The sequence below is a fragment of the Oncorhynchus tshawytscha genome, linkage group LG33 (genome assembly GCF_018296145.1).
Source record: "Oncorhynchus tshawytscha isolate Ot180627B linkage group LG33, Otsh_v2.0, whole genome shotgun sequence".
NCBI classification, from domain to species: Eukaryota; Metazoa; Chordata; class Actinopteri; order Salmoniformes; family Salmonidae; genus Oncorhynchus; species Oncorhynchus tshawytscha.
In genome coordinates, this window is record NC_056461.1 from 18,774,600 (window position 1) to 18,798,449 (window position 23,850).

Genomic DNA, 23,850 nt, shown 5'->3' on the forward strand with positions numbered 1-23,850 from the left:
TCTATAGCTATCCATACACAAACATGTCCAGCGACTATAGCTATCCATACACAAACATGTCCAGCGACTATAGCTATCCATACACAAACATGTCCAGCGACTATAGCTATCCATACACAAACATGTCCAGCGACTATAGCTATCCATACACAAACATGTCCAGCGACTATAGCTATCCATACACAAACATGTCCAGCGACTATAGCTATCCATACACAAACATGTCCAGCGACTATAGCTATCCATACACAAACATGTCCAGCGACTATAGCTATCCATACACAAACATGTCCAGCGGCTATAGCTATCCATACACAAACATGTCCAGCGGCTATAGCTATCCATACACAAACATGTCCAGCGACTATAGCTATCCATACACAAACATGTCCAGCGACTATAGCTATCCATACACAAACATGTCCAGCGACTATAGCTATCCATACACAAACACAGTCTAACTACGTGCAAAAAAAATGCAAGAGGTAAACATTTAAAAAATAAAAAAAACATGCCACAAGACAACTAGGAAGATCATTCGACCGCTTAGCCATGGAAAAAGAGTTGCACTCCGGGGACAATGTCGGAGTTCTACTAGCATCTGTATCTTACCATATCTGATGACAACTTTATCTAATTCAAACTAATTCCAACATTTCCGTAACAGATATGTCATGCATAGATTTGTACAAGAGGTCTGCAGCCACACTATATGCCTGGGAGTGAAATTCATTTGTAAGAGACAATAACTCCTACCATTTCACAATGACATTGCAGTTAGAAATAGTCACTTGTTTTAAAGGTGTTTGCTATTAGTTTACAAAATACACAATTTAATTTATTTTTGGTGTCCTGAAAATGAGAGGTTTAAAAACCACACCCGTCAATCTATTAACATATAAAAAGCTTAAAGAAACAAACATGCCACAAACACATTATTTTGACTTGAGCTTCAACATTGTATCATCCCCCTTGGCCCGCCACACGTTTAAGAAGTAAGTGCGTTAGAAAACACGTCATTTTTTTTAGAAGCTCTTCCCCAGTTGTAGTAACTGGGAGACATTTTACAACAAACCATTAGTGAGGACTGAATTAATCAAATAAATAGTTTGTGCATCGATAACTAATTTTATGATTGTGCAGCTTATGTAGCGTAAACAATGGCTGCACTGGGAAAGAAACAAACTCGCATGCATACCAGGAATGTAGTAAACCTTTTTTCGTTTCAATAAACCTCTCCTGTTTATCGTTACAAAACTGTCCACATTAATGGTGAGTGGTCCAGACAATCATAGTTAAGTAACTTGCTCTATTAACATGTGGGGGACAGGGGTCGCCCCTTGAAAATGTACAGCCGTCCACAAACACCCCTTCCCGTCCCCATACCCCTGCAGTAAACGTGAGAGCCTTTTCAAACGGAGGAGGCCTGGAGAAACACATGTACCTAGGCTAAAATACAGACCTTTATATCAGAAGCCTGTGACAGAGCATGCTATGACTAGAAACATGAGCATGCATTACAGATGGGTGTTAGTGAGTGACAGTCAGGAGGGAGCTTTCACCAAAAGGGTGTTCAGGCTCCCGTCACATCCCTATAACAGTCCTGTCCACCTCCACAAAAGACATTAGTGGCTTCAACCAACATAATTCGCTAGCATGCCTTCACCCTCGCGCTGAGAAACCACACCGCATCAGGAAAGAGTCTCATCTTCGCCCACCAAGGGCAGGTCCATACTTCTCATGCCCTCCCCACTCTCTTGTTTCCTAGGAAACAAACCAGAGGAGCAGAATTCAATACAGCCACCAGTGCTAAGTACCTGTGTCAATTCTATCACTGTAGAGATACAGCTAGTTAACCTCAGTTTAGCTGGGAAACTGAGTGGAACCATTCACTTGTTAGCTACGTAACTGGAGAGATTGAGCAGAGAGGGAACTTAGCAAGCTGTTAGTTGAACATTCAGGTCAGAGATTTAAAAAACAACAACATCAAAGTAGTTCACTCGTATGTCCTTGGGAGGGAGGAGGGTATTGTGATGCTGCATGCGGAGGAATCAATGACCCATTTTTTAAATACAGATATTCGGCCAAATTTAAATCAGGGTTTTCACAGGGAAAGTGTTTAGGCTGCAGTTCTATAAGTGCTTGGCCAAGGATGAGATTGATTCATTCTAATTTGCTGACTTGACGGTTTCTGCTCTGCTCATTGCTGTACAGTTCACACTTGACCAGAAACACCTTAGATTGCACTTGGTCGTACGGGAACCCCAGGTCACCCCAGTTGGGGATCAGCAAGAGGTTCCCAGACATGGTTTCAAGTACCCCTGTGTATTGGCTATAATTATTCCCTTGACTGCATGTTGATCTGTTACACAGGAGCACTTGACGACAAACACCACTCATGCCTATGGACTTAAGTGAGTTTCATACCACTTGAATAGTATTGAGCTAGATAGGCAGGCAAGGCAGTGGCAGGCCCATAGTCCTTTACCTTCTTTGGTTACTATGAATGTAGCAGCATCTCACATTGCCCGCTCTCCCTTTGCTGGCGGGCAGGAGGGGGAGGGGGGCAGATTAAGAGGTTGCTACAGCAAGCACAGACGAGTATATCACAAGTAAATCTTAACACCATCTACGTGACATCCTACTATTATTTAATGACAATTAAGAATCAATTTCGCAAGATAAGAATAGTTAGCCATGTACAAAAGAGCTTTTCTATTGCAATAAGAAGCTACATTACATTATTAAGTGATTGTAGGATTGCACATTTCTGGAAACTTTCTTAAAATTGCCAGGTTTTCCAGAAATGTTCCGGAAATAAGTAGAAAATCCAGAATCCTACAACCAGGATTTTGAGAAAACCTGAGAAAAACACAGATATTTTGCAACCCTAACTGTTTAGAAAAGATGTTTCTCTACTGACTAGAGAGCAGTGTAAAAGGCCTAAGAGAGGGGAACTTACGTGAGCACGTGTCCTGGTGCAGACAGACCGGTGCCTCGGTCTTCGGTTCTCTGGCGGCCCCAGTCAAAGGGGTTCCCAAAGGAGCGCTTCCTCAGCATGGTCCTCACCAGGATCTACAGAGACAGAGAGACATTTGAATGGGCTACACCACAGAGTTAAGATTGACACCTGTCACAGAGCAGAGTGGCTATGAACAAATGTCCAACGTTTATCATTCACTTTTTCTGGTCAAACAGTTGTTTATTAGTTACAACACTTCATATCAAGTTCGCCCTCGTGGTTTAATGACTTTATAACTTCTGTGTAACCAGTGTAACTACCCAGCTGTACAACAGTAATTGTAGATGAAACAATCAAAAGAGCTGAAAGGAAACTGATGATATTAAATCAATGAATGAACATTCATAAGGTATCTTTTGTGAACTGTAAAGTGTGGCCTCTTGTCCCAGTACACCAAGAGACTGCCTGCTGCAAAATGAGCCTGAGTGTGAGTTCTGAGCCAGTGCTATAATGTTTAATCCCGTGCTATCATGTTTATTCCTGTGCTATCATGTTTATTCCCGTGCTATCGTGTTTAATCCCGTGCTATCGTGTTTAATCCCGTGCTATTGTGTTTAATACAGTGCTATCGTGTTTAATACAGTGCTATCGTGTTTAATACAGTGCTATTGTGTTTAATACAGTGCTATCGTGTTTAATACAGTGCTATCGTGTTTAATACAGTGCTATCGTGTTTAATACAGTGCTATCGTGTTTAATACAGTGCTATCGTGTTTAATACAGTGCTATCGTGTTTAATACAGTGCTATCGTGTTTAATACAGTGCTATCGTGTTTAATACAGTGCTATCGTGTTTAATACAGTGCTATCATGTTTAATACAGTGCTATGTTTAATCCAGTGTTAAAGCTAGAATCCTTAACTGAAACAATAAACAACGCATTTACCCCGCCCATTTTGGTAAAAAGCTGAGGGATGGTCCTGGAGAAATATAACCACTCTTTAATTCATAAAGTGTGGCCTCTTGTCCCAGTACACCAAGAGACTGCCTGCTGCAAAATGAGCCTGAGTGTGAGTTCTGAGCCATTAATCCAGTGCTATCATGTTTAATCCAGTGCTATCATGTTTAATCCAGTGCTATCATGTTAAATCCAGTGCTATCATGTTAAATCCAGTACTATCATGTTAAATCCAGTGTTAAAGCTAGAATCCTTAACTGAAACAATAAACAACGCATTTACCCCACCCGTTTTGGTAAAAAGCTGATGGACGGGCCTGGAGAAATATAACCACTCTTTAATTCATAAACAGGGATATGGATATCAAAATTATAGTTTAAAACCATGTTTTGAGGCTGTGCAGTATCCGTTTACATTTACGATGTCAACAAACATTGGAGCAAAACAGGTTTATATGTTGGGTTCTGATGGGGTGCGACAGTTGAACTAAGCTCATGAGGCATTTACAGTGGGGAGAACAAGTATTTGATACACTGCTGATTTTGCAGGTTTTCCTACTTACAAAGCATGTAGAGGTCTGTAATTTTTATCATAGGTACACTTCAACTGTGAGAGACGGAATCTAAAACAAAAATCCAGAAAATCACATTGTATGATTTTTAAGTAATTAATTAGCATTTTATTGCATGACATAAGTATTTGATCACCTACCAACCAGTAGGAATTCCGGCTCTAACAGACACGTTAGTTTTTCTTTAAAAAGCCCTCCTGTTCTCCACTCATTACCTGTATTAACTGTACCTGTTTGAACTCGTTACCTGTATAAAAGACACCTGTCCACACACTCAATCAAACAGACTACAACCTCTCCACAATGGCCAAGACCAGAGAGCTGTGTAAGGACATCAGGGGTAAAATTGTAGACCTGCACAAGGCTGGGATGGGCTACAGGACAATAGGCAAGCAGCTTGGTGAGAAGGCAACAACTGTTGGCGCAATTATTCGAAAATGGAAGAAGTTCAAGATGATGGTCAATCACCCTCTGTCTGGGGCTCCATGCAAGATCTCACCTCGCGGGGCATCAATGATCATGAGGAAATTGAGGGATCATCCCAGAACTACACAGCAGGACTACACAGCTAGTCAATGACCTGAAGAGAGCTGGGACCCCAGTCTCAAAGGAAACATTAGTAACACACTACACCGTCATGGATTAAAATCCTGCAGCGCACACAAGGTCCCCCTGCTCAAGCCAGCGCATGTCCAGGCCAGTCTGAAGTTTGCCAATTACCATCTGGATGATCCAGAGGAGGAATGGGAGAAGGTCATGTGGTCTGATGAGACAAAAATAGAGCTTTTTGGTCTAAACTCCACTCGTAGTGTTTGGAGGAAGAAGAAGGATGAGTACAACCCCAAGAACACCATCCCAACCGTGAAGCATGGAGGTGGAAACATCATTCTTTGGGGATGCTTTTCTGCAAAGGGGACAGGACGACTGCACCGTATTGAGGGGAGGATGGATGGGGCCATGTATCTCGAGATCTTGGCCAACAACCTCCTTCCCTCAGTAAGAGCATTGAAGCGGGGTCGTGGCTGGGTTTTCCAGCATGACAACGACCCGAAACACACAGCCAAGGCAACTAAGGACTGGCTCCGTAAGAAGCATCTCAAGGTCCCGGAGTGGCCTAGCCAGTCTCCAGACCTGAACCCAATAGAACATCTTTGGAGGTAGCTGAAAGTCCGTATTGCCCAGCGACAGCCCCGAAACCTGAAGGATCAGGAGAAGGTCTGTATGGAGGAGTGGGCCAAAATCCCTGCTGCAGTGTGTGCAAACCTGGTCAAGAACTACAGGAAATGTATGATCTCTGTAATTGCAAACAAAGGTTTCTGTACCAAATATTAAGTTCTGCTTTTCTGATGTATCAAGTACTTATGTGATGCAATAAAATGCAAATTAATTACTTAAAAATCATACAATGGGATTTTCTGGATTTTTGTTTTAGATTCCGTCTCTCACAGTTTAAGTGTACCTATGATACAAATTACAGACCTCTACATGCTTTGTAAGTAGGAAAACCTGCAAAATCAGCAGTGTATCAAATACTTGTTCTCCCCACTGTATAAGTTATATTCTTCAAGAATCAATGGGCACATATCAATGGTCCCAAAAAAGGAAGTATCAACTACAGATTCTAGCTATGAAGGCAGTGCAGTGTGGCCTGTGTGTGTCCTCCTCCCACCACTCACCACAGTGGCCAGACTGGGGATGTGTTTGACAGAGTTCTCCACCTCCTCCTCAGTCACCTCGATCAGCATGCAGCAGTTATCATCCTCCAGAGGGAGGGGCTCCGCTCCTCGCCGCGTCACCCACGGGTGCACCTGGAGGGAGCAGAGAGAGGCCCAACGTGATGCAGCCACACACACTAAGTGCATTACAAACACACACACACAAATCACGAAAAAGCAGACCTTAATCTGCGGTACTGATATCCTGGTCTCTGGATTCTTGTCAAGCATCTTCAGTAGCAGATCTTTCAGATCATCAGATAAGTCTGAACTGTAGGGGCCACAACAAGAGTTAGGGTCCTTCATTAATCATGGATCGTATCCCCTCCCAGTAGAGTTGAATGGAGAACTCACTGCTCTGGCAGCTCCACTGGCTGAGTCTTGATCTTCTGATGAAGACTGATGATGCGTTCATCCATAAAGGGACACTGTTGACAGGAGTCACATTCAAATGAGAACCCGTCAGGTGAAACATGTTCCATATCGGTCATAAGGCTGAACTATTGCATCATGCAGCTGTGGATTGTAATAACATATAGAGCACAGTAGGAGGAGAGGTTTACCACTCCGAACACGAAACAGTACAGCGTCACTCCCATGGCCCAAACGTCCAATGCCTATAAGAAGAAACAGAATTCACTTAAAACCCACATAATTTCCTCATAACAGCTGCCCTTAAGGAATTTCAGAGAGAAGCTCACTGACAGAAGCTTATTCACCTTGCCAGAGAAGTTCTTCCTGGTCTCGGAGAGGGTCTCGGGGGCGAGGAAGGCGGGCGTGCCTACCGTGCTGGTGAGGAGGGCGTCGGCCCCCTCAAACTGGTTACTGACCCCGAAGTCAGCGATCTTAATGTGACCGTCCTCCCCAACCAGGAGGTTAGAGGGCTTGATGTCCCGGTGGATGATCCTCTGGTAATGCACTGGAAAACAACAGCACAGTATTATTAGTCATTTAGCAGAGGCTCTCACGGTAACGAGTCACCCATTTGACTACTTTTCATTTCTCCCTCTGTAACCAGCGTCACTGTGCTGCTAAACGGTATCGCTTCCTTCACAGTCCCTGTCCATAGCACGGCTCCAACTAGTGACCCTCTGCCCGCAAACACATGACCATCTGCTTGTTATTCTTATTATGTTACTTTTTATTTTGTCTACTTGGTAAATATTTTCTTCTTCCTGAACTGCACTGTTGGTTAATGGCTTGTAAGTCAGCATTTCACGGTAAAGTCTACACTTGTTGTATTCGGCGCGTGTGGCAAATAAAGTTTGATTTGACAACCTACTAAGCACTGAAAAGGATCTGATTCAACAGCACCATTTTAAGCTGTGGGTGAGTTGTTCCGGTGCAATCTCAATCTGTTACAAACACACCTCTGTATAACACCTCCTGAAGATACAGGGAAAGGAGGACTCTTTGTGTTAAAGTGAAGGGGGGGGTGTCTGAGTAGTTGTATGTGGGAGAGGAAGAGAGGTTTGAGTGCTGCTTGAAGTACCCTTATAGTGCATCTCTCTCCCTCCATCTCTCCGTGTGTACTGCTCTGGTAGAAGACAGAGCTTGTGGTAAGCCTGGGTGCCCCGAATGGCACCCTATGCCCCATATAGTGCACTACTTTGACCAGAGACCCATATAGGAAATAGTCCCAAATGGTTCCCTATGCCCTATATAGTGCACTACTTTGACCAGAGCCCCATATAGGAAATAGGGTGCCACTTAGGATGCACACTGTGCTTGAGTGCAGTAATGCCACTGAAAGCTATTGTGATTATGTGCATTGTGGAAAGGAGGCAGTGGGTGGCTGAAGAGCGGAAGAGTAGCTAATCAGAAGAAGACCATTGTGCTCTCCCAAATGTTTGGTGGGTGGGTAAAACCTGCAAATTCAGACAAGCAAAAAAGGTGTGATGGGTCCACACTCAAAAAGAGGTCGCATGAAGCTTACTTCATTTGTATTATTGTCACTGCGTCAGGGATCGCGTACACAGATGTTCCGGCTTCGCAGCCAGGGTGTGAGTGCAAATCTTTTTCATTCACAACAGCATTTATAGGGAACACAGGTGAGCTACCGGTGTACAGCAACAAAGAGAGGGAGAGCACAGACAGTACTGTGATTAGAGAAGAGAACCCACTCACAGAACTCAATCCCCCTGACTAGGTCTTGGAAGTAGAACCGAGCTTGGTCCTCATTTAGCGGCTTGTCCGTGGGCAACTCCTCCATCACAGCCCTGTGCACGAGCGAGACACACACACAAACAGACACAGCGAGAGAGCAGTAAATTGAGCGTCAGTGCTTAACGAGATTGAGCTCACTCCAGCTTATGCTGATTACAGTAGCAAGAGGATTAACCCACCCCTTTTTGACCAGCTCGAACACTGTAAAAAGAACAGAGATGCCGTCATTACTACATCATCAACGCTTTAGCTAGTTAGTTATCATGATTAAAATGATCAAATCTGTGAGTGGGTCTGATTAGGAAGTGAGTGGGACGTGTGTGTCTCACACCTCATAACGATGTTGAACAGTGACTGTGTAATGTGAACTGAAGGGATATCTATTGGTGTGTGGTGTGTGTGTGTGTGTATGCGCTGCCAAGCGCAGAATCAGGCCAATCTTACCCATGTACAGATGGTCCTCACCAGGGTCGTCAAGAACCTGGCAGGAGAAGAGAGGGACGCAGGTTCAGAGGAGTACACATACTAGACCGACAGCACACTACAATACTAGCACTCTGTTTGTAAACACAAACTTGCAATCACTGACAGTGCCAACGAGCAGTCACAATAATATTGTATGACATTTTTGACAAAACAATTGAAGCAGGGAGGTTCCTGTCTCATGAAAATAACACTGAACTCAAACAGTGACATAATGTGTTGCTAATGTATTATGCATTGGCAACACACAACAGCTTGTGTTAAGAGGACAAACACCATCCAGATTGTAGAGCCTCACCTCCACTAGCTTCACTACATTGGGATGGTCCAGCTTTTTTAGGATGGCAATCTCCTGGTAGACCCGTTCTAGCGGTCCTTTTGGCTGAGGGGGGCCTTCGGGGGCTGCTTTGGCTCCGCGGGGGGGTGGTCTCCCTGCAGGTGGACAGGAAGGACGAGGGAGGGAGGGGAGAAAGTGTAGTGGTCTGGTTAGTCTACAGCAGTGGTCATTAACCGGTTCGATCGCGATCAACTGGTCGATCTCCAAGGCATTCCAAGTCGATCACCAAACATTTCTGTAAAAAAAAAAAACTACGATAAAGCCTTGCGTTCCTATTTTTTAAAATTCCTTTCACACTGTTGGTGGTAGGTGCACTTGATTCAGCAGCCCTAGCGCCGGGAAAGCAAAGTGTTCCCATTTTGAACCATTTCATGTGTCTGAACGTAGAACTCTGCCTACCTGGCAGGCCCAGAGAGCAAATCAAGTGTACCTATAGGCCTACAGCTGGCCAATCAGAAAGCTCAGATCACTGTGTTTGCACAGTTTCCTCGAGCCATAGACTGTGAAAAGAAACCTTGATCGCACAGCAAAGTTGATACCGAGAGATTTCAAAACCATGACTAGAGAGAGTCAACGAATACAGCAGAGCACTGATGAGTAAGCTCATGTTTAAGTCATTATTCAGCACTGTCAATACTTTGTTCAAAACTTTCATAAGCCATAAAATGTGCATCCCTACTTCTACTCACACTACAACCAGCACTGCAGCTGTGTGAATGAGTACTACCAGCACTGCAGCTGTGTGAATGAGTGCAACCATCACTGCAGCTGTGTGAATGAGTGCAACCATCACTGCAGCTGTAATGAATGAGTACAACCATCACTGCAGCTGTAATGAATGAGTACAACCATCACTGCAGCTGTAATGAATGAGTACAACCATCACTGCAGCTGTAATGAATGAGTACAACCATCACTGCAGCTGTAATGAATGAGTACAACCATCATTGCAGCTGTAATGAATGAGTACAGCCAGCACTGCAGCTGTAATGAATGAGTACAGCCAGCACTGCAGCTGTAATGAATGAATACAACCATCACTGCAGCTGTATGAATGAGTACAACCAGCACTGCAGCTGTATGAATGAGTACAACCATCACTGCAGCTGTATGAATGAGTACAACCATCACTGCAGCTGTATGAATGCGTACAACCAGCACTGCAGCTGTATGAATGAGTACAACCATCACTGCAGCTGTATGAATGCGTACAACCATCACTGCAGCTGTATGAATGAGTACAACCATCACTGCAGCTGTATGAATGCGTACAACCAGCACTGCAGCTGTAATGAATGAGTACAACCAGCACTGCAGCTGTGTGAATGAGTACAACCAGCACTGCAGCTGTGTGAATGAGTACAACCAGCACTGCAGCTGTGTGAATGAGTACAACCAGCACTGCAGCTGTGTGAATGAGTACAACCAGCACTGCAGCTGTGTGAATGAGTACAACCAGCACTGCAGCTGTGTGAATGAGTACAACCAGCACTGCAGCTGTGTGAATGAGTACAACCAGCACTACAGCTGTGTGAATGAGTACAACCAGCACTACAGCTGTGTGAATGAGTACAACCAGCACTGCAGCTCTGTGAATGAGTACAACCAGCACTGCAGCTCTGTGAATGAGTACAACCAGCACTACAGCTGTGTGAATGAGTACAACCAGCACTGCAGCTGTGTGAATGAGTACAACCAGCACTGCAGCTGTATGAATGAGGACAACCAGCACTGCAGCTGTGTGAATGAGTACAACCAGCACTGCAGCTGTATGAATGAGTACAACCAGCACTGCAGCTGTATGAATGAGTACAACAAAGTGTTCCCATAAGTTTGCATTGTTATTATTAGCGGCTTGTCTCTTTTTTAAATCGAGTAATATTTCACTTTATATGGACATTGGACTAACATGAATTAGGGCATGAGGCAGAAATAATGCTGTGCGACTTGAGATTCGCCATCAGTGTCACCTTTTCTCAGTGGAGGGAGAGAGGAGGGACGGTGAGTCGGGTGAGAGGAGGGAGAGAGGAGGGAGGGAGAGAGGAGGGACGGTGAGTCAGGTGAGAGAGGAGGGACGGTGAGTCGGGTGAGAGAGGAGGGAGAGAGGAGGGACGGTGAGTCGGGTGAGAGAGGAGGGAGAGAGGAGGGACGGTGAGTCGGGTGAGAGAGGAGGAGGAGAGAGAGGGACGGTGAGGGAGAGAGGAGGAGAGGAGGGACGGTGAGTCGGGTGAGAGGAGGGAGAGAGAGAGGAGGGACGGTGAGTCGGGTGAGAGGAGGGAGAGAGGAGGGACGGTGAGTCGGGTGAGAGGAGGGAGAGAGGAGGGACGGTGAGTCGGGTGAGAGAGGAGGGAGAGGAGGGACGGTGAGTCGGGTGAGAGAGGAGGGAGGGAGAGTGGAGGGAGGGAGAGTCGGGTGAGAGAGGGGGAGAGAGGAGGGACGGTGAGTCGGGTGAGAGAGGAGGGAGAGAGGAGGGAGGGAGGGAGAGAGGAGGGACGGTGAGTCAGGTGAGAGAGGAGGGAGAGAGGAGGGACGGTGAGTCGGGTGAGAGGAGGGAGAGAGAGAGGAGGGACGGTGAGTCGGGTGAGAGGAGGGAGAGGGGGAGGGACGGTGAGTCGGGTGAGAGGAGGGAGAGAGAGAGGAGGGACGGTGAGTCGGGTGAGAGGAGGGAGAAGAGGAGGGACGGTGAGTCGGGTGAGAGAGGAGGGAGAGAGGAGGGACGGTAGGTCGGGTGAGAGAGGAGGGAGGGAGAGAGGAGGGACGGTGAGTCGGGTGAGAGAGGAGGGAGGGAGAGAGGAGGGACGGTGAGTCGGGTGAGAGAGGAGGGAGAGAGGAGGGACGGTGAGTCGGGTGAGAGAGGAGGGAGAGAGGAGGGAGGGAGGAGGGAGGGAGAGAGGAGGGACAGTGAGTCGGGTGAGAGGAGGGAGAGAGAGAGGAGGGAGGGAGAGAGGAGGGACAGAGTCGGGTGAGTCGGGGAGGAGAGGAGGGACAGTGAGTCGGGTGAGAGGAGGGAGAGAGGAAGGAGGGAGAGTCGACAGTGAGTCGGGTGAGAGGAGGGAGAGAGGAAGGAGGGAGAGAGGAGGGAGGGAGAGGAGGGAGAGGGAGGGAGGGAGAGAGGAGGGAGGGAGAGAGGAGGGACAGTGAGTCGGGTGAGAGGAGGGAGAGAGGAGGGAGGGACAGTGAGTCGGGTGAGAGGGAGAGAGGAGGGAGGGAGGAGGGACAGTGAGTCGGGTGAGAGGCAGCCTCACCGCTGCTCCCTCCCCCCTCAGACTGACTATGAGATGCAGGCCATCAGTCCAGTAAAATTACATAAAAAGCCAATGATATTGCTCACTCAGCTGTGCTTCACAAGTAATACAACAAATTATCATGGTCATGTATCTACATTTAAAAAATATATATAATTTCAAAATGGTCTGAGAAGAACATTGGCAGGGTAATTCAAGCACAGCCAACACGCAGTGATGTAGCCTACTACAAACCTCATTGCTACAAAACTGTTTTCAATAGGTACATGTTTAGTTATCTGAGCGGTAGATCTTGGCTTGCATCTGGACTCAGCAAAGGTTGGTGACCACTGGTCTACAGCAGCAAAGTCTCACTGTCGTGTCCTAGAATAGTCTATGTGTTCCCTGCTGGATTGACCATATGCCACAGGCTCAGTACTTACGTGGGAAACCTGCCTGCCTCATCAGCCTCTTCTTGGACAGCACTTTCATCGCCTGGAGGGAGAGAGGGAGGAGGAGGGAGAGAGGGAGGAGAGGGAAAGAGGTCTGACATCAAAGTATGGAGAGATGTACAGTAAAGGGGATTGTTGTTACAAGCTACAAACCTGTGCACATCGCAGGAGGTTGGTGGCACCTTAACTGGGGAGGACGGGCTCGTGGTAATGGCTGGAGCAAAAATAGAACTGCTTGGCCATAATGACCATCGTTATGTTTGGAGGAAAAAGGGGGAGGCTTACAAGCCGAAGAACTCCATCTCAACCGTGAAGCACGGGGGTGGCAGCATCATGTTGTGGGGGTGCTTTGCTGCAGGAGGGTCTGGTGCACTTCACAAAATAGATGTCAACATGAGGAAGGAAAATGATGTGGATATATTGAAGCAACATCTCAAGACATCAGTCTGGAAGTTAATGCTTGGTCGCAAATGGGTCTTCCAAATGGACAATGACCCCAAGCATACTTCCAAAGTTGTGTCAAAATGGCTTAAGGACAACAAAGTCAAGGTATTGGAGTGGCCATCACAAAACCCTGACCTCAATCCTATAGAAAATTTGTGGGCAGAACTGTAAACTTGTGTGCGAGCAAGGTGGCCTACAAACCTGACTCAGTTACAGAAGCTCTGTCAGGAGGAATGGGCCAAAATTCACCCAACTTATTGTGGGAAGCTTGTGGAAGGCTACCCAAAACATTTGACCCAAGTTAGACAATTTAAAGGCAATACTACCAAATACTAATTGAGTGTATATAAACTTCTGACCCACTGGGAATGTGATAAAAGAAATAAAAGCTTAAATAAATCATTATCTCAAATATTATTCTGACATTTCACATTCTTAAAATAAAGTGGTGATCCTAACTGACCTAAAACAGGGAATTTTTACTAGGATTAAATGTCAGGAATTGTGAAAAACTGAGTTTAAATGGATTTGGCTAAGGTGTATGTAAAGTTCCGGATGTAAACTGTATGTAAACTGTACATGCTAAAATCGCCACTGTGTGTGTGTGTAAGATGGCCAGCAGGACTCACGTAATAAGTGTTGTTGTCTTCATTGTAGGCCAGCTTGACAACACCATAGGAGCCCTTGTCAGAGAACAGGAGAGCACAGGAAGTGTGACGTTCAGTAGCAGTCAATCATCCACACAAATAAAAACCTACAGTACACACTCAAAAGAACACACGCACACAAACACCCACCCACGCACACACACACACACACACACACAATAGCTATCCCAAGCTGACCCACCGGAAATGTGTGGGCCGAGTACTCTCAATGAGAACCAGCTGCTTCAAATCAAGTACAGTAAAAATGTAAGTCTACCCGCCCCCCCTTCCACCACACACACATGTACACGCACACAGACACTTTAGACGGCAGGCAGAACTCTCTCTCCAACTTCACCCATCCTGAGGCTCCCATTGTCTACTGCTTCACACAGAACAGACCCACTCTGCCCGAGGAGAGGAGAGAGGAGAGGAGACTTGGGCTATTTATACGAGCCTCTCATCCTCCTCTAACTCTCCCTGGGACACGGATTTTAGGCAATTTGAAATGAGGACAAGGCTGGCAGGGAGAAGTGAGAATGACGGCAACCGTGTCCTTAATGATCCCCTCCGACTTTTTAAACACGCACAGTAAGGAATGGTGGAGGAATGGTGAAAGAGAATGGTGGAGGAATGGTGAAGGAATGGTGGAGGAATGGTGAAGGAATGGTGGAGGAATGGTGGAGGAGAATGATGGAGGAATGGTGGAGGAATGGTGAAGGAATGGTGAAGGAGAATGGTGGAGGAATGGTGAAGGAATGGTGGAGGAATGGTGAAGGAATGGTGGAGGAGAATGATGGAGGAATGGTGGAGGAATGGTGAAGGAATGGTGAAGGAATGGTGAAGTGCTTTGAGGAGCGACAACAGTACCTTTCCGATTTCATCTTTCAGCTTGTACTGGTTGAGCTGCACGCAGTCCTTTGAGAGAGAGAGAGAGAGAGAGATAGAAGCTGACGTCTTTGCATGACTAATGCATTTTCTTCATCTGCCAGAACCACACGAGGTGTAGCATTAGGAGAACCAACCATCCATGTAAAAGCAATACGTTTACTAACAAAACCTTCCTTTTGTTTCAACTTGGAAAACAAACTACCAGAAGTCACCATGACTAAACATAAAATATATATATAAGCCTGTACCATTCATGAGTAATGGGTTCTGCTGGTTTTTATCCTGTAAAGTCTAGGGGTGTTCGGGGAGCAGGGTAACAGCCTAGCAAGCAGAGAGATCATGCCTGCATTCCAACATGTGAAAGACACACCTTCTCCCCTCAGCCCTCAAATTAAGTGGACACTTCTGACGACGTATCATGACGTTATGATGAGTTACACTTGCAGTGCAAGGGAGGAATTCATTCATTTTAAATGGACCGCCCTTGCCCAGGAAATTCCTCACTCGTCCCACGGTTGTTTTTCGTCCAGGCATCATGGAACCCCCCGGTAGCTATTGTGTCCGCTTTGTATGCGCTACAGTCAATTATGATTGAATTTCATATCTTGGCTAGAAGACAACACATCCACAGGCATCGAAAACTAGCCATCCGACGATATAAGGTAAATCGGAAATGACAACGTATAAGTGTGATGTCAGGGAAAGTTGTATGGGCTAGATAACGCTTCCAAAAGCGAACCAAACAAAAACACCATTACTTTTACGAGACGTGTTTGTAGTACAATTTCTAACTTATTTACATTTGTTTTTACTTAGACTGGTATGTTTACTTCTCCATATTGATGTTGGTTTTAAGTGTTGAATGACTTTTCTTAGCAGATGTCCAATCATGACCAATAGAATTCTGGGGCGTTTCAGGAGTGAAAAGAAATGTGCACTCCAACACTCGATCACAAACGAGGGCTGAGGGGCTTTCGTTGCCAACTTTTCTTGCTTGGCTAATTGTTTGGACCGATGGCAAAGATGGCGGCGGGGCTTCCCCCAAGGACCATAAGGCGAGGGTAAGTGGAGGAGGGTGTGCCTTTAAGTGTGTGGAATGCAGCCCATGTCTGCATCCCAAATAGCAGGTCCCATAGGGCTTGGGTCAAAAGTAGTGCACTGTGCAGGGAATAGGGTGCCATTTGGGACACAGAACATCTCTACAGGGAGTCTACTGGACCAAGCTTCTGAGATCTACTGGGGAGTGAGCTAGCATCTACTAACACCATGGACCTTACCTTCACATAGGCTCAACCTTTATACCAGTATGCTGCTTCATTTACCACTGGAGACAAACACACAAGTTCAGCTGATGTGTGTTCATAGAGTTTGACTAACACAAAATTGTGTTTTTATTCCAAAGACCAGGGGGGGTGGGTTAAAAGGCAGGAAGGGCTGTGGCGGCATTGCCTACCTGCAGGTCAGTGATGGAGACGCGGTGAGACTCCACGGTGGGTCTACGGGGCAGCCGCGGGGAGGATTGGGGCGAGGTGATGGGCGAGTAGGGCAGCGAGGGGTAGATGTAGCGCCCGTTGGGGGACGAGGCTGTCTGGGAGCGCTCCTGCAGGGACAGCTTCCGGTCTGACAGGTTTAGTCTTCCCCTGTGCCCCTGGGGCTCAGGGGACAGGGCCTCGGGGTGGCCCACAGAGTGGGACAGCAGGTCGCAGGAGTGGGTTCTGAAGGGCGTCTCAGAGCACTCCATGTCCTCCACCTCATCACCCCCCTTGGGCTCGTACTCGGTCACCACGATAAGGGACTCCATGTAGTCTGGGAGGGGGTGAGGGTTCATCTGCGGGGCAGGGCAGCTGCACAGTAGGTCAGGCAGGGGCTGTGTGTGAGTGTGTGTGGGCAGGGATACATGACCGCAGGGCGACGGGGGCTCAGCAGAGGGCCAGGAGGAAACGCATGGAAACATGACAACGACTGTCCCCAGAGCTTGTATGTCGCTGCTCCATCAGTGGTCTACCTCAGGAGAGCAGAGCACTAAAAGCAAAAACACAAAATAAAAACCATATTTCACTTTTCAACACAGAGGACTTGATGATGAATGAAAAAGCCTAAATGTCAGACATTTTTGTTATCATTTACAACACAGGTCTGTAGACAGACACAGAGCCTTGGTCCTGACCTTGCTCAAGGGCAAAATAGCAAAACTGTACCTTGCTCTGGATAAGGGCGACTGCTAAACGTAAAATGAGCCAGACACACTTGGAATTCCAACCTGCAACATTATCTTAGCTCTTTCAACTGAAAATGAGTTGAGGTGCCAACAAACAAATCCTAACAAGATGACGCAAACACAAAGCAACTTCATAAACATTCTTCAGAACCAAATCAACCTACAGCTGTTTGAACTTATGCTAGGCAACGTTACTGGCATACTGCTTCTCCATGTGCCAACAACTTCAAAACAGGGCAGGAATCACAACTTCTCAGAATGGTTGGACTCCCAGTCTCTATAGGGGGTTAGGTTATCTATTCCAGCCAAACAAGGTTGTTTACCTCTATCTCAAGTACACCCCCCTGTTCACAACCCAATCTGGGTCCATGATCTGTTCTGATGTTGACTCTGCCCGTCAAGGGTGGTAAAGATGGAGCGGTTTCTCTCGGCAGGTTGATTCCTGACATGATGTTGAGGGGATTGGAGCTCAGTGTGTGTGAACTGAGTGGGGCCCCATAGACTGTGAAGTCAAAGCCGACAGGAAAAATATACACCCAGCCAAGTTCACAACGAGAAGATGGTGTGTGGGAAGAGACACCCCATCCAGGTGGCCTTGACTCCCCCCCCTTTACCTCCACACTGTCTATCTCTGCTGTACATCCCTCCATCTTTCTTTACCACCACAGTCTTCTGGGAGTGAATTGCTTATGCTCTCTCCTGGACTCTCTTTCACATTTTCTCTATTCATGTAACTCCCTATAGCTGCCTCTGTATAATCTCTGTCTTCTGTGTCTCTCCTGCTCTGCCTCACACCACTTCTATCCACCCCCCTCCAATTCCGGGTCAATTCAGAAAGTAAACCAAACCTCAATTCCAATTAAAAAACATTGAAAATGTGATTTTCAGTGTACTTCATGAATTGAAATTGACCCCAACTTCTCCAGCCTCTTTCCTCAGCTTTTTACTGACCGAAACAATGGCGGGGATACACTTTGTTGTTGCTTCAACTGCTTATTTCACTGTGAGTAACTTTACAAGGTGATCACTGTTTTTTTTATATTGTGTGACGCAGCAACAAAATGTTTAATCATGGGCTGGTGCCACCAACTGAAAAAGTTAGTGGCCCCAGTGTTACCAGGGGAAAACAGTGATTCTTGTGTGTTTCTCTTTTGAAGAAGAGAGACATATACGGAACATGACGTGCAACCCTTGGGAATCTTCCTCCGTCATTCGTTACCAAGTAACAACACAATAACAATATCAAACAGGGGCCAGTTTCAACAGAGAATAAACAACGAAGTGCCCCTTCATTATTTTCAGAGCAGAGCACTGTTCCCTCCCATGTTGACTAAAACTAAACTGTGCAACCTATGTGAATATCACAAGGAATATTCTAGCAACATCCCAGACAACTACCACAGGTTAATTTAAAGAACTTATATCAGGTGTTCTGTCAACATTATAGGAATGTCCTGTGCAACCTAACATCATATGAATGGCTTCACAACAAGGGTTTGCTCATTTTGGGGAATATTCAGAGGTGGAAACTTTCTGTGGGAATTAACGGGATTATAGTCAAATTAATATTAATACCATTAATACTTAATTCCATTTAACTGTAGATGTTTTTTGCATTGGATATATTTACCATATCATATGGAGACAAACATAAACCTTTTTTTTTACCCCCCTTTTCATGGTATCCTATTGCTGGTAGTTACTATCTTGTCTCATCGCTACAACTCCCGTACGGACTCGGGAGAGACGAAGGTCGAGAGCCATGCGTCCTCTGATACACAACCCAACCAAGCCGCACGGCTTCTTAACACAGTGCGCATCCAACCCGGAAACCAGCCGCACCAATGTGTCGGAGGAAACACCATACACCTAGCAACCTGGTCAGCGAGCACTGCACCCTGCCCGCCATAGGAGTCCCTAGTGCACGGTGAGACAAGGATATCCCGGCCTGTCAAACCCTCTCTAAGCCGGACGCTAGGCATATTGTGCACCGCCCCATGGGCCTCCCGGTCGCGGCCAGCTGCGACAGAACCTAACCCAGAGTCTCTGGTGGCACAGCTAGCACTGCGATGCAGTGCCTTAGACCACTGCGCCACTCGGGAGGCAAACATAAACGTTTTACCTTATCATAAGTAGACATAATTGCAAATGATTAAATCCTTCCAATAGAAATTTTTAAAACTATTTAGTCACAAATTTAACTTTAATTAAATGAGTTGACTCTTCACATGGGACCGTTTCACTGAACAACAAAAGAAAGGGAATATTGAATGATCCCCAATAATCCTTCGCATCTCCCAAAAACCGTTTCAACATACATCTGTAAAATGATAACAAAAGCTTCAGGTTCTAGACTGTCTTCCTCTCAGGCTTCCATGTCTTCTCCCTGGACCTCCTCAATGTCCACCTCTTGAACATCAGACTCTGAGGCCTCATCTTCACTGTCACTTTCCAACCTTGTTGAGGATGGCTAGTTGTCAGGCTCAAAAAGCCTTAAATTTGCCCGGACGGCCATCAATATTTCAACCCTTATATTGGTCAGTCTGTTGCGTGCGTGTTCCCAAACAAGGACCAGTTGCGCTCTGAGGCGGCTGATGTTGGTGGGATTTGGAGGATGATGGAGGCAACAGGGGAAAGAGCCTCAGATCCACAAAGTCCCTTCCACCGGGTGGCTGATGAGATGTTGGCACGACTGCCATGTTGCATCTCCATCCCAAAGCCCTTGCTTGGAGGTGTACTTTGCCAGACTGCCAAGAACCTTGCCCTCATCCAGGCCAAGGTGGCGAGACATGGTAGTGATGACACCATAGGCCTTGTTGATCTCTGCACCAGACAGGATGCTCTTGCCAGCGTACTTGGGGTCCAACATGTAAGCTGTGGCGTGTACTGGCTTCAGGCAGAAGTCTTCACGCTTTTTGATGTATTTCAGAACAGCAGTTTCCTCTGCTTGGAGCAACAGTGAAGTGGGCAGGGCAGTACGGATTTCTTCTCTTACATCTGCAAGCAGAGTCTGAACATCAGACAGGATGGCATTGTCTACCTCAATCCGTGCAATGGCTGCTGCTATAGGTTTCAGGAGTTTCAGGCTGCTTACCACGCTCTCCCAAAATACCTCATCCTGGAGGAGCCTCTTGATGGGGTTGTCCATTTCGGCAGACTGTGATATGGCCATTTCTTGGAGACTCCTTCACCTCCAGAACACTGTCAAACATGATGACAACACCAGCCCAACGGGTGTTGCTGGGCAGCTTCAATGTGGTGCTCTTATTCTTCTCACTTTGCTTGGTGAGGTAGATTGCTGCTATAACTTGATGACCCTTCACATACCTAACCATTTCCTTGGCTCTCTTGTAGAGTGTATCCATTGTTTTCAGTGCCATGATGTCCTTAAGGAGCAGATTCAATGCATGAGCAGCACAGCAAATGGGTGTGACGTGAGGGTAGGACTCCTGCACTTTAGACCAAGCAGCCTTCATGTTTGCAGCATTTTCTGTCACCAGTGTAAATACCTTCTGTGGTCCAAGGTCATTGAGGACTGCCTTCAACTCATCTGCAATGTAGAGACCGGTGTGTCTGTTGTCCCTTGTGTCTGTGCTCTTATAGAATACCGGTTGAGGGGTGGAGATGATGCAGTTAATTATTTCTTGCCCATGAACATTCGACCACCCATCAGAGATGATTGCAGTACAGTCTGCTTTCTCTATGATTTGCTTGACCTGCACTTGAACTCTGCATCCAGCAAATTAATAGATAAGTCATGTCTGGTTGGAGGGGTGTATGCTGGGTGAAGAACATTCAGAAATCTCTTCCAATACACATTGCCTGTGAGCATCAGAGGTGAACCAGTTGCATACACAGCTAGAGCAAGACATTCATCAGCATTTCACTGACTATGTTCCTCCATTGAGTCAAATAAACATCTGATTCCAGGAGGACCATGAGCTGTTGCTATCGATATGGTGTCTGATTCATCATTTTCACCTCGAATAGAAGTAGAGGGACTTGTGTCAGAGGTTGCTTGTTGTGAGCGCTGAGGGAACTTTATGCACTTGGCCAGATGATTCTGCATCTTTGTTGCATTCTTCACATATGATTTGGCACAGTATTTGCAAATGTACACAGATTTTCCTTCTACATTAGCTACAGTGAAATGTCTCCACACATCAGATAGTGGCATTTTCCTGTAAAGATTAGAAGAAGAAAAAGTGTTAAAAAAATACAATTCCGTGTACAGATAAATAGTTAAGCAGTTAGATTAAACAAGTCCTTTGTAAGACAAATGTTTTTAAATGAAACATGTATGGAAAAAGGTGAATTAACACTCCTCAGTTAGCAGGCTCATGCAAGCTAAAACCCACATTGTAACAAAAACTAACTAGCAGGGACTGTTAACAAGTTAGAAATGATTTAAACACACTTTGTATGTCATATAAAATATATTCACCCCACCCAATTTGGTCATCAAAACTTACCAGAATGCATGTCGTCCTTGGCTCAGACAGTGTAGTAGTGTGGGCTCAATAGCATCTCATTAGTGTGCTTGATCTTGAGAATCAGCTGTACATGTGATGGAAGAATGCACTGGGCATGCAGAGGGTTGCAATTCCATTTGATTTGGGGATAGTTTAACCAAAATATGCCACAATACCTATAATTGCCTTATGTGTATCCCACAAAAAATGTTCACTGTTATAAGCTAACTTTTGATGAATTTAAGAAACATTCCCGGGCTTAACTTCCCACGGAAAATGTTCGACCCTTTGCAACCCTAATCACAACATTTTTAGTGTTTTGGGAACCTCTCTCTTTTAATGTACCCACACTGTTCCACAATAGCTTGATTTAGCTTGAGGAGAGAAACTTGGTGAGAAGTGACCCAAGATGTAGGCCAAGCTAGCCTGCCTAACCCACTGTGTTTGAACCTATAATAGAACGGAGTGGGGTCAACTACCCATGACCTACTTTGATCTCAGATGGGTCTTGACCTGTTTCTTGCCATCTATTTCCACTTGCTTGAGATGCTAATGTACACAGTCAGTGATTGAGAAATTCACACACACACACAAGTAGCAAGATTACTTATTTACACATTGTCACTTTTTGTCAAGGCAGCTATAATGGAGTCCATGGCAGGCAAAGACAGACAACTTACTACCTTGCTCCTAGAGATCTGAGGCTAAAGCCATTCAACTTCTGTGATCCCTCATTACGGTGGATTCCAGCCCTGGAAACAAACAGATGCTGCTCTGAGGGCAACAACACAATGCCATCTGGAGCAGAGGAGTATTCTAAGCATCATTACAGATCAACCCTGTCACTGATCTGTAGATAGTCCGAGACCAGATAAGCCTGTGAATGGCAAAACGAATCTCCTCTCTCAAGCAGACTACAGCTGCTGTACTATGCTATTTATGCAAAGGTCTCAATGGGACTGATGGTGCCGATTATTAGGCCCATTTGGTATACATTTGACCAAACAGAGATGCTGCAAGCGTGCAGGTGGAAAGTTTGGTATCATGACGATAGGGCCATAGCTGTCATGACTTATCGATATGGTCAGTGCTCAATTGAATAGGAAGTAATTTGCATCCATGTCAATGTTATTCTGCAAACCCACAATTATTATCTTCGGTAACCAGATGTTTCAATCCCGAAGATGTTCCCGATGGCCTGTACATACACAAAACATATAGGACCCCAGTCGCCTGACGGGCGGGTGAACGTCATTTAGCACATCAAAGCAATCAGTAGACGCAAACTAAGGTTAATTCCATGACATTTCTTAAAGTAAATCGAGCTTGCAGGCTAAAATGTTCATGACCGGATAGAGAACGTCCTGGGAGCGAGACAAGGGCGATGAATAACGCAAAAGCATGCACACCCGGAACATCAAAGGCCCCCTGGAAGGTTCACATTGATAACGGTTTACATTAAACTAGCAAGCATAAAATATGTATCGCTAGCTAGATTGCTAACCTAAACGAAGATTAGTGGAAGCAACGCTCACGCTTTAAAAAAACAATCTCTCGACCACAAACGTGACGCATGGTAGAAATAACTTTACCATCTAATCGTTGCTCTGAAACTTACCTTTTCGGGTGCAATTATGAACTAAGGGCGTTCCGTATACTAGCCACCTGACTGCATGAAATAGTGTTGATGTTGCTGGTAAAATATCTAGCGACGTGAAGAAACTGAACGAAGCATCGTGATAGGTGGCGAGCATCCTCTGAAGAACCAATCCAGCTGGGCAGACACCGTGTGGCCAGTGGGTGAAACGCTGTAGGTCGTGGACCATATGACAGTTGTTTTTATTTATCCCTCCCTGAATATTCACAAAAGGAAAATTAGATATTCGCCCCCAATTATCGGAGCATAGTTAAAACACTAACTTTGCATGGCATTGGCCTTTCTTGGCATAGAAGCATAATGTAGCCTTGATTCATTCTGGCGCCACTATGTGGTACAAAAACGATATCATTTGACGACCCAGAAAACCAGGTAAAATAATGGGCAAAATACTAACTGTATAGTTAGCCGTTCACCAAAAAGCAGTTGCAGTGCACAACACATTCACTCAAAAGTCCACAAAGTCGTGAAAGCATGACAAAGCCACTTCCCCTTAAGAATGTCCTACAGCACCATTGAGAGCATCTTAACTGGCTGCATCCCCACTTGGTATGGCAACTGCTTGGCATCCAACCACAAGTGCAGTACATCCAAGAGCTCTAGACCAGGCAGTGTCAGAGGAAGGACCTAAAAATGGTCAGAGTCCAGCCCCC

General features: G+C 45.8%; 1 protein-coding gene across 3 annotated transcripts; it reads right to left on the minus strand.

Moving 5' to 3' along the window:
• Positions 1–23,440, minus strand: LOC112230923 (calcium/calmodulin-dependent protein kinase kinase 2). Of its 3 annotated transcripts, none has more exons than XM_024397321.2 (17): positions 23,159–23,440; positions 16,304–16,872; positions 14,830–14,877; positions 13,942–13,995; positions 12,860–12,911; positions 9,154–9,287; positions 8,817–8,853; positions 8,552–8,573; positions 8,334–8,425; positions 6,926–7,125; positions 6,770–6,823; positions 6,561–6,634; positions 6,390–6,477; positions 6,168–6,299; positions 2,963–3,075; positions 2,489–2,582; positions 1–1,764 (listed from the first exon to the last, which is right to left on the minus strand). In XM_024397321.2, the coding sequence occupies exons 2-16, from the start codon at positions 16,802–16,804 to the stop codon at positions 2,501–2,503; spliced, it is 1,683 nt and encodes a 560-aa protein (XP_024253089.2). In that variant the 5' UTR covers positions 16,805–16,872; positions 23,159–23,440; the 3' UTR covers positions 1–1,764; positions 2,489–2,500. The 3 variants fall into 3 exon arrangements, with proteins under 3 accessions (XP_024253089.2, XP_024253087.2, XP_024253090.2); XM_024397319.2 differs by having other exon boundaries at positions 2,489–2,542; positions 23,159–23,436; XM_024397322.2 differs by lacking the exon at positions 2,489–2,582 and having other exon boundaries at positions 23,159–23,428.
• Positions 23,441–23,850: the final 410 nt, after the last annotated feature.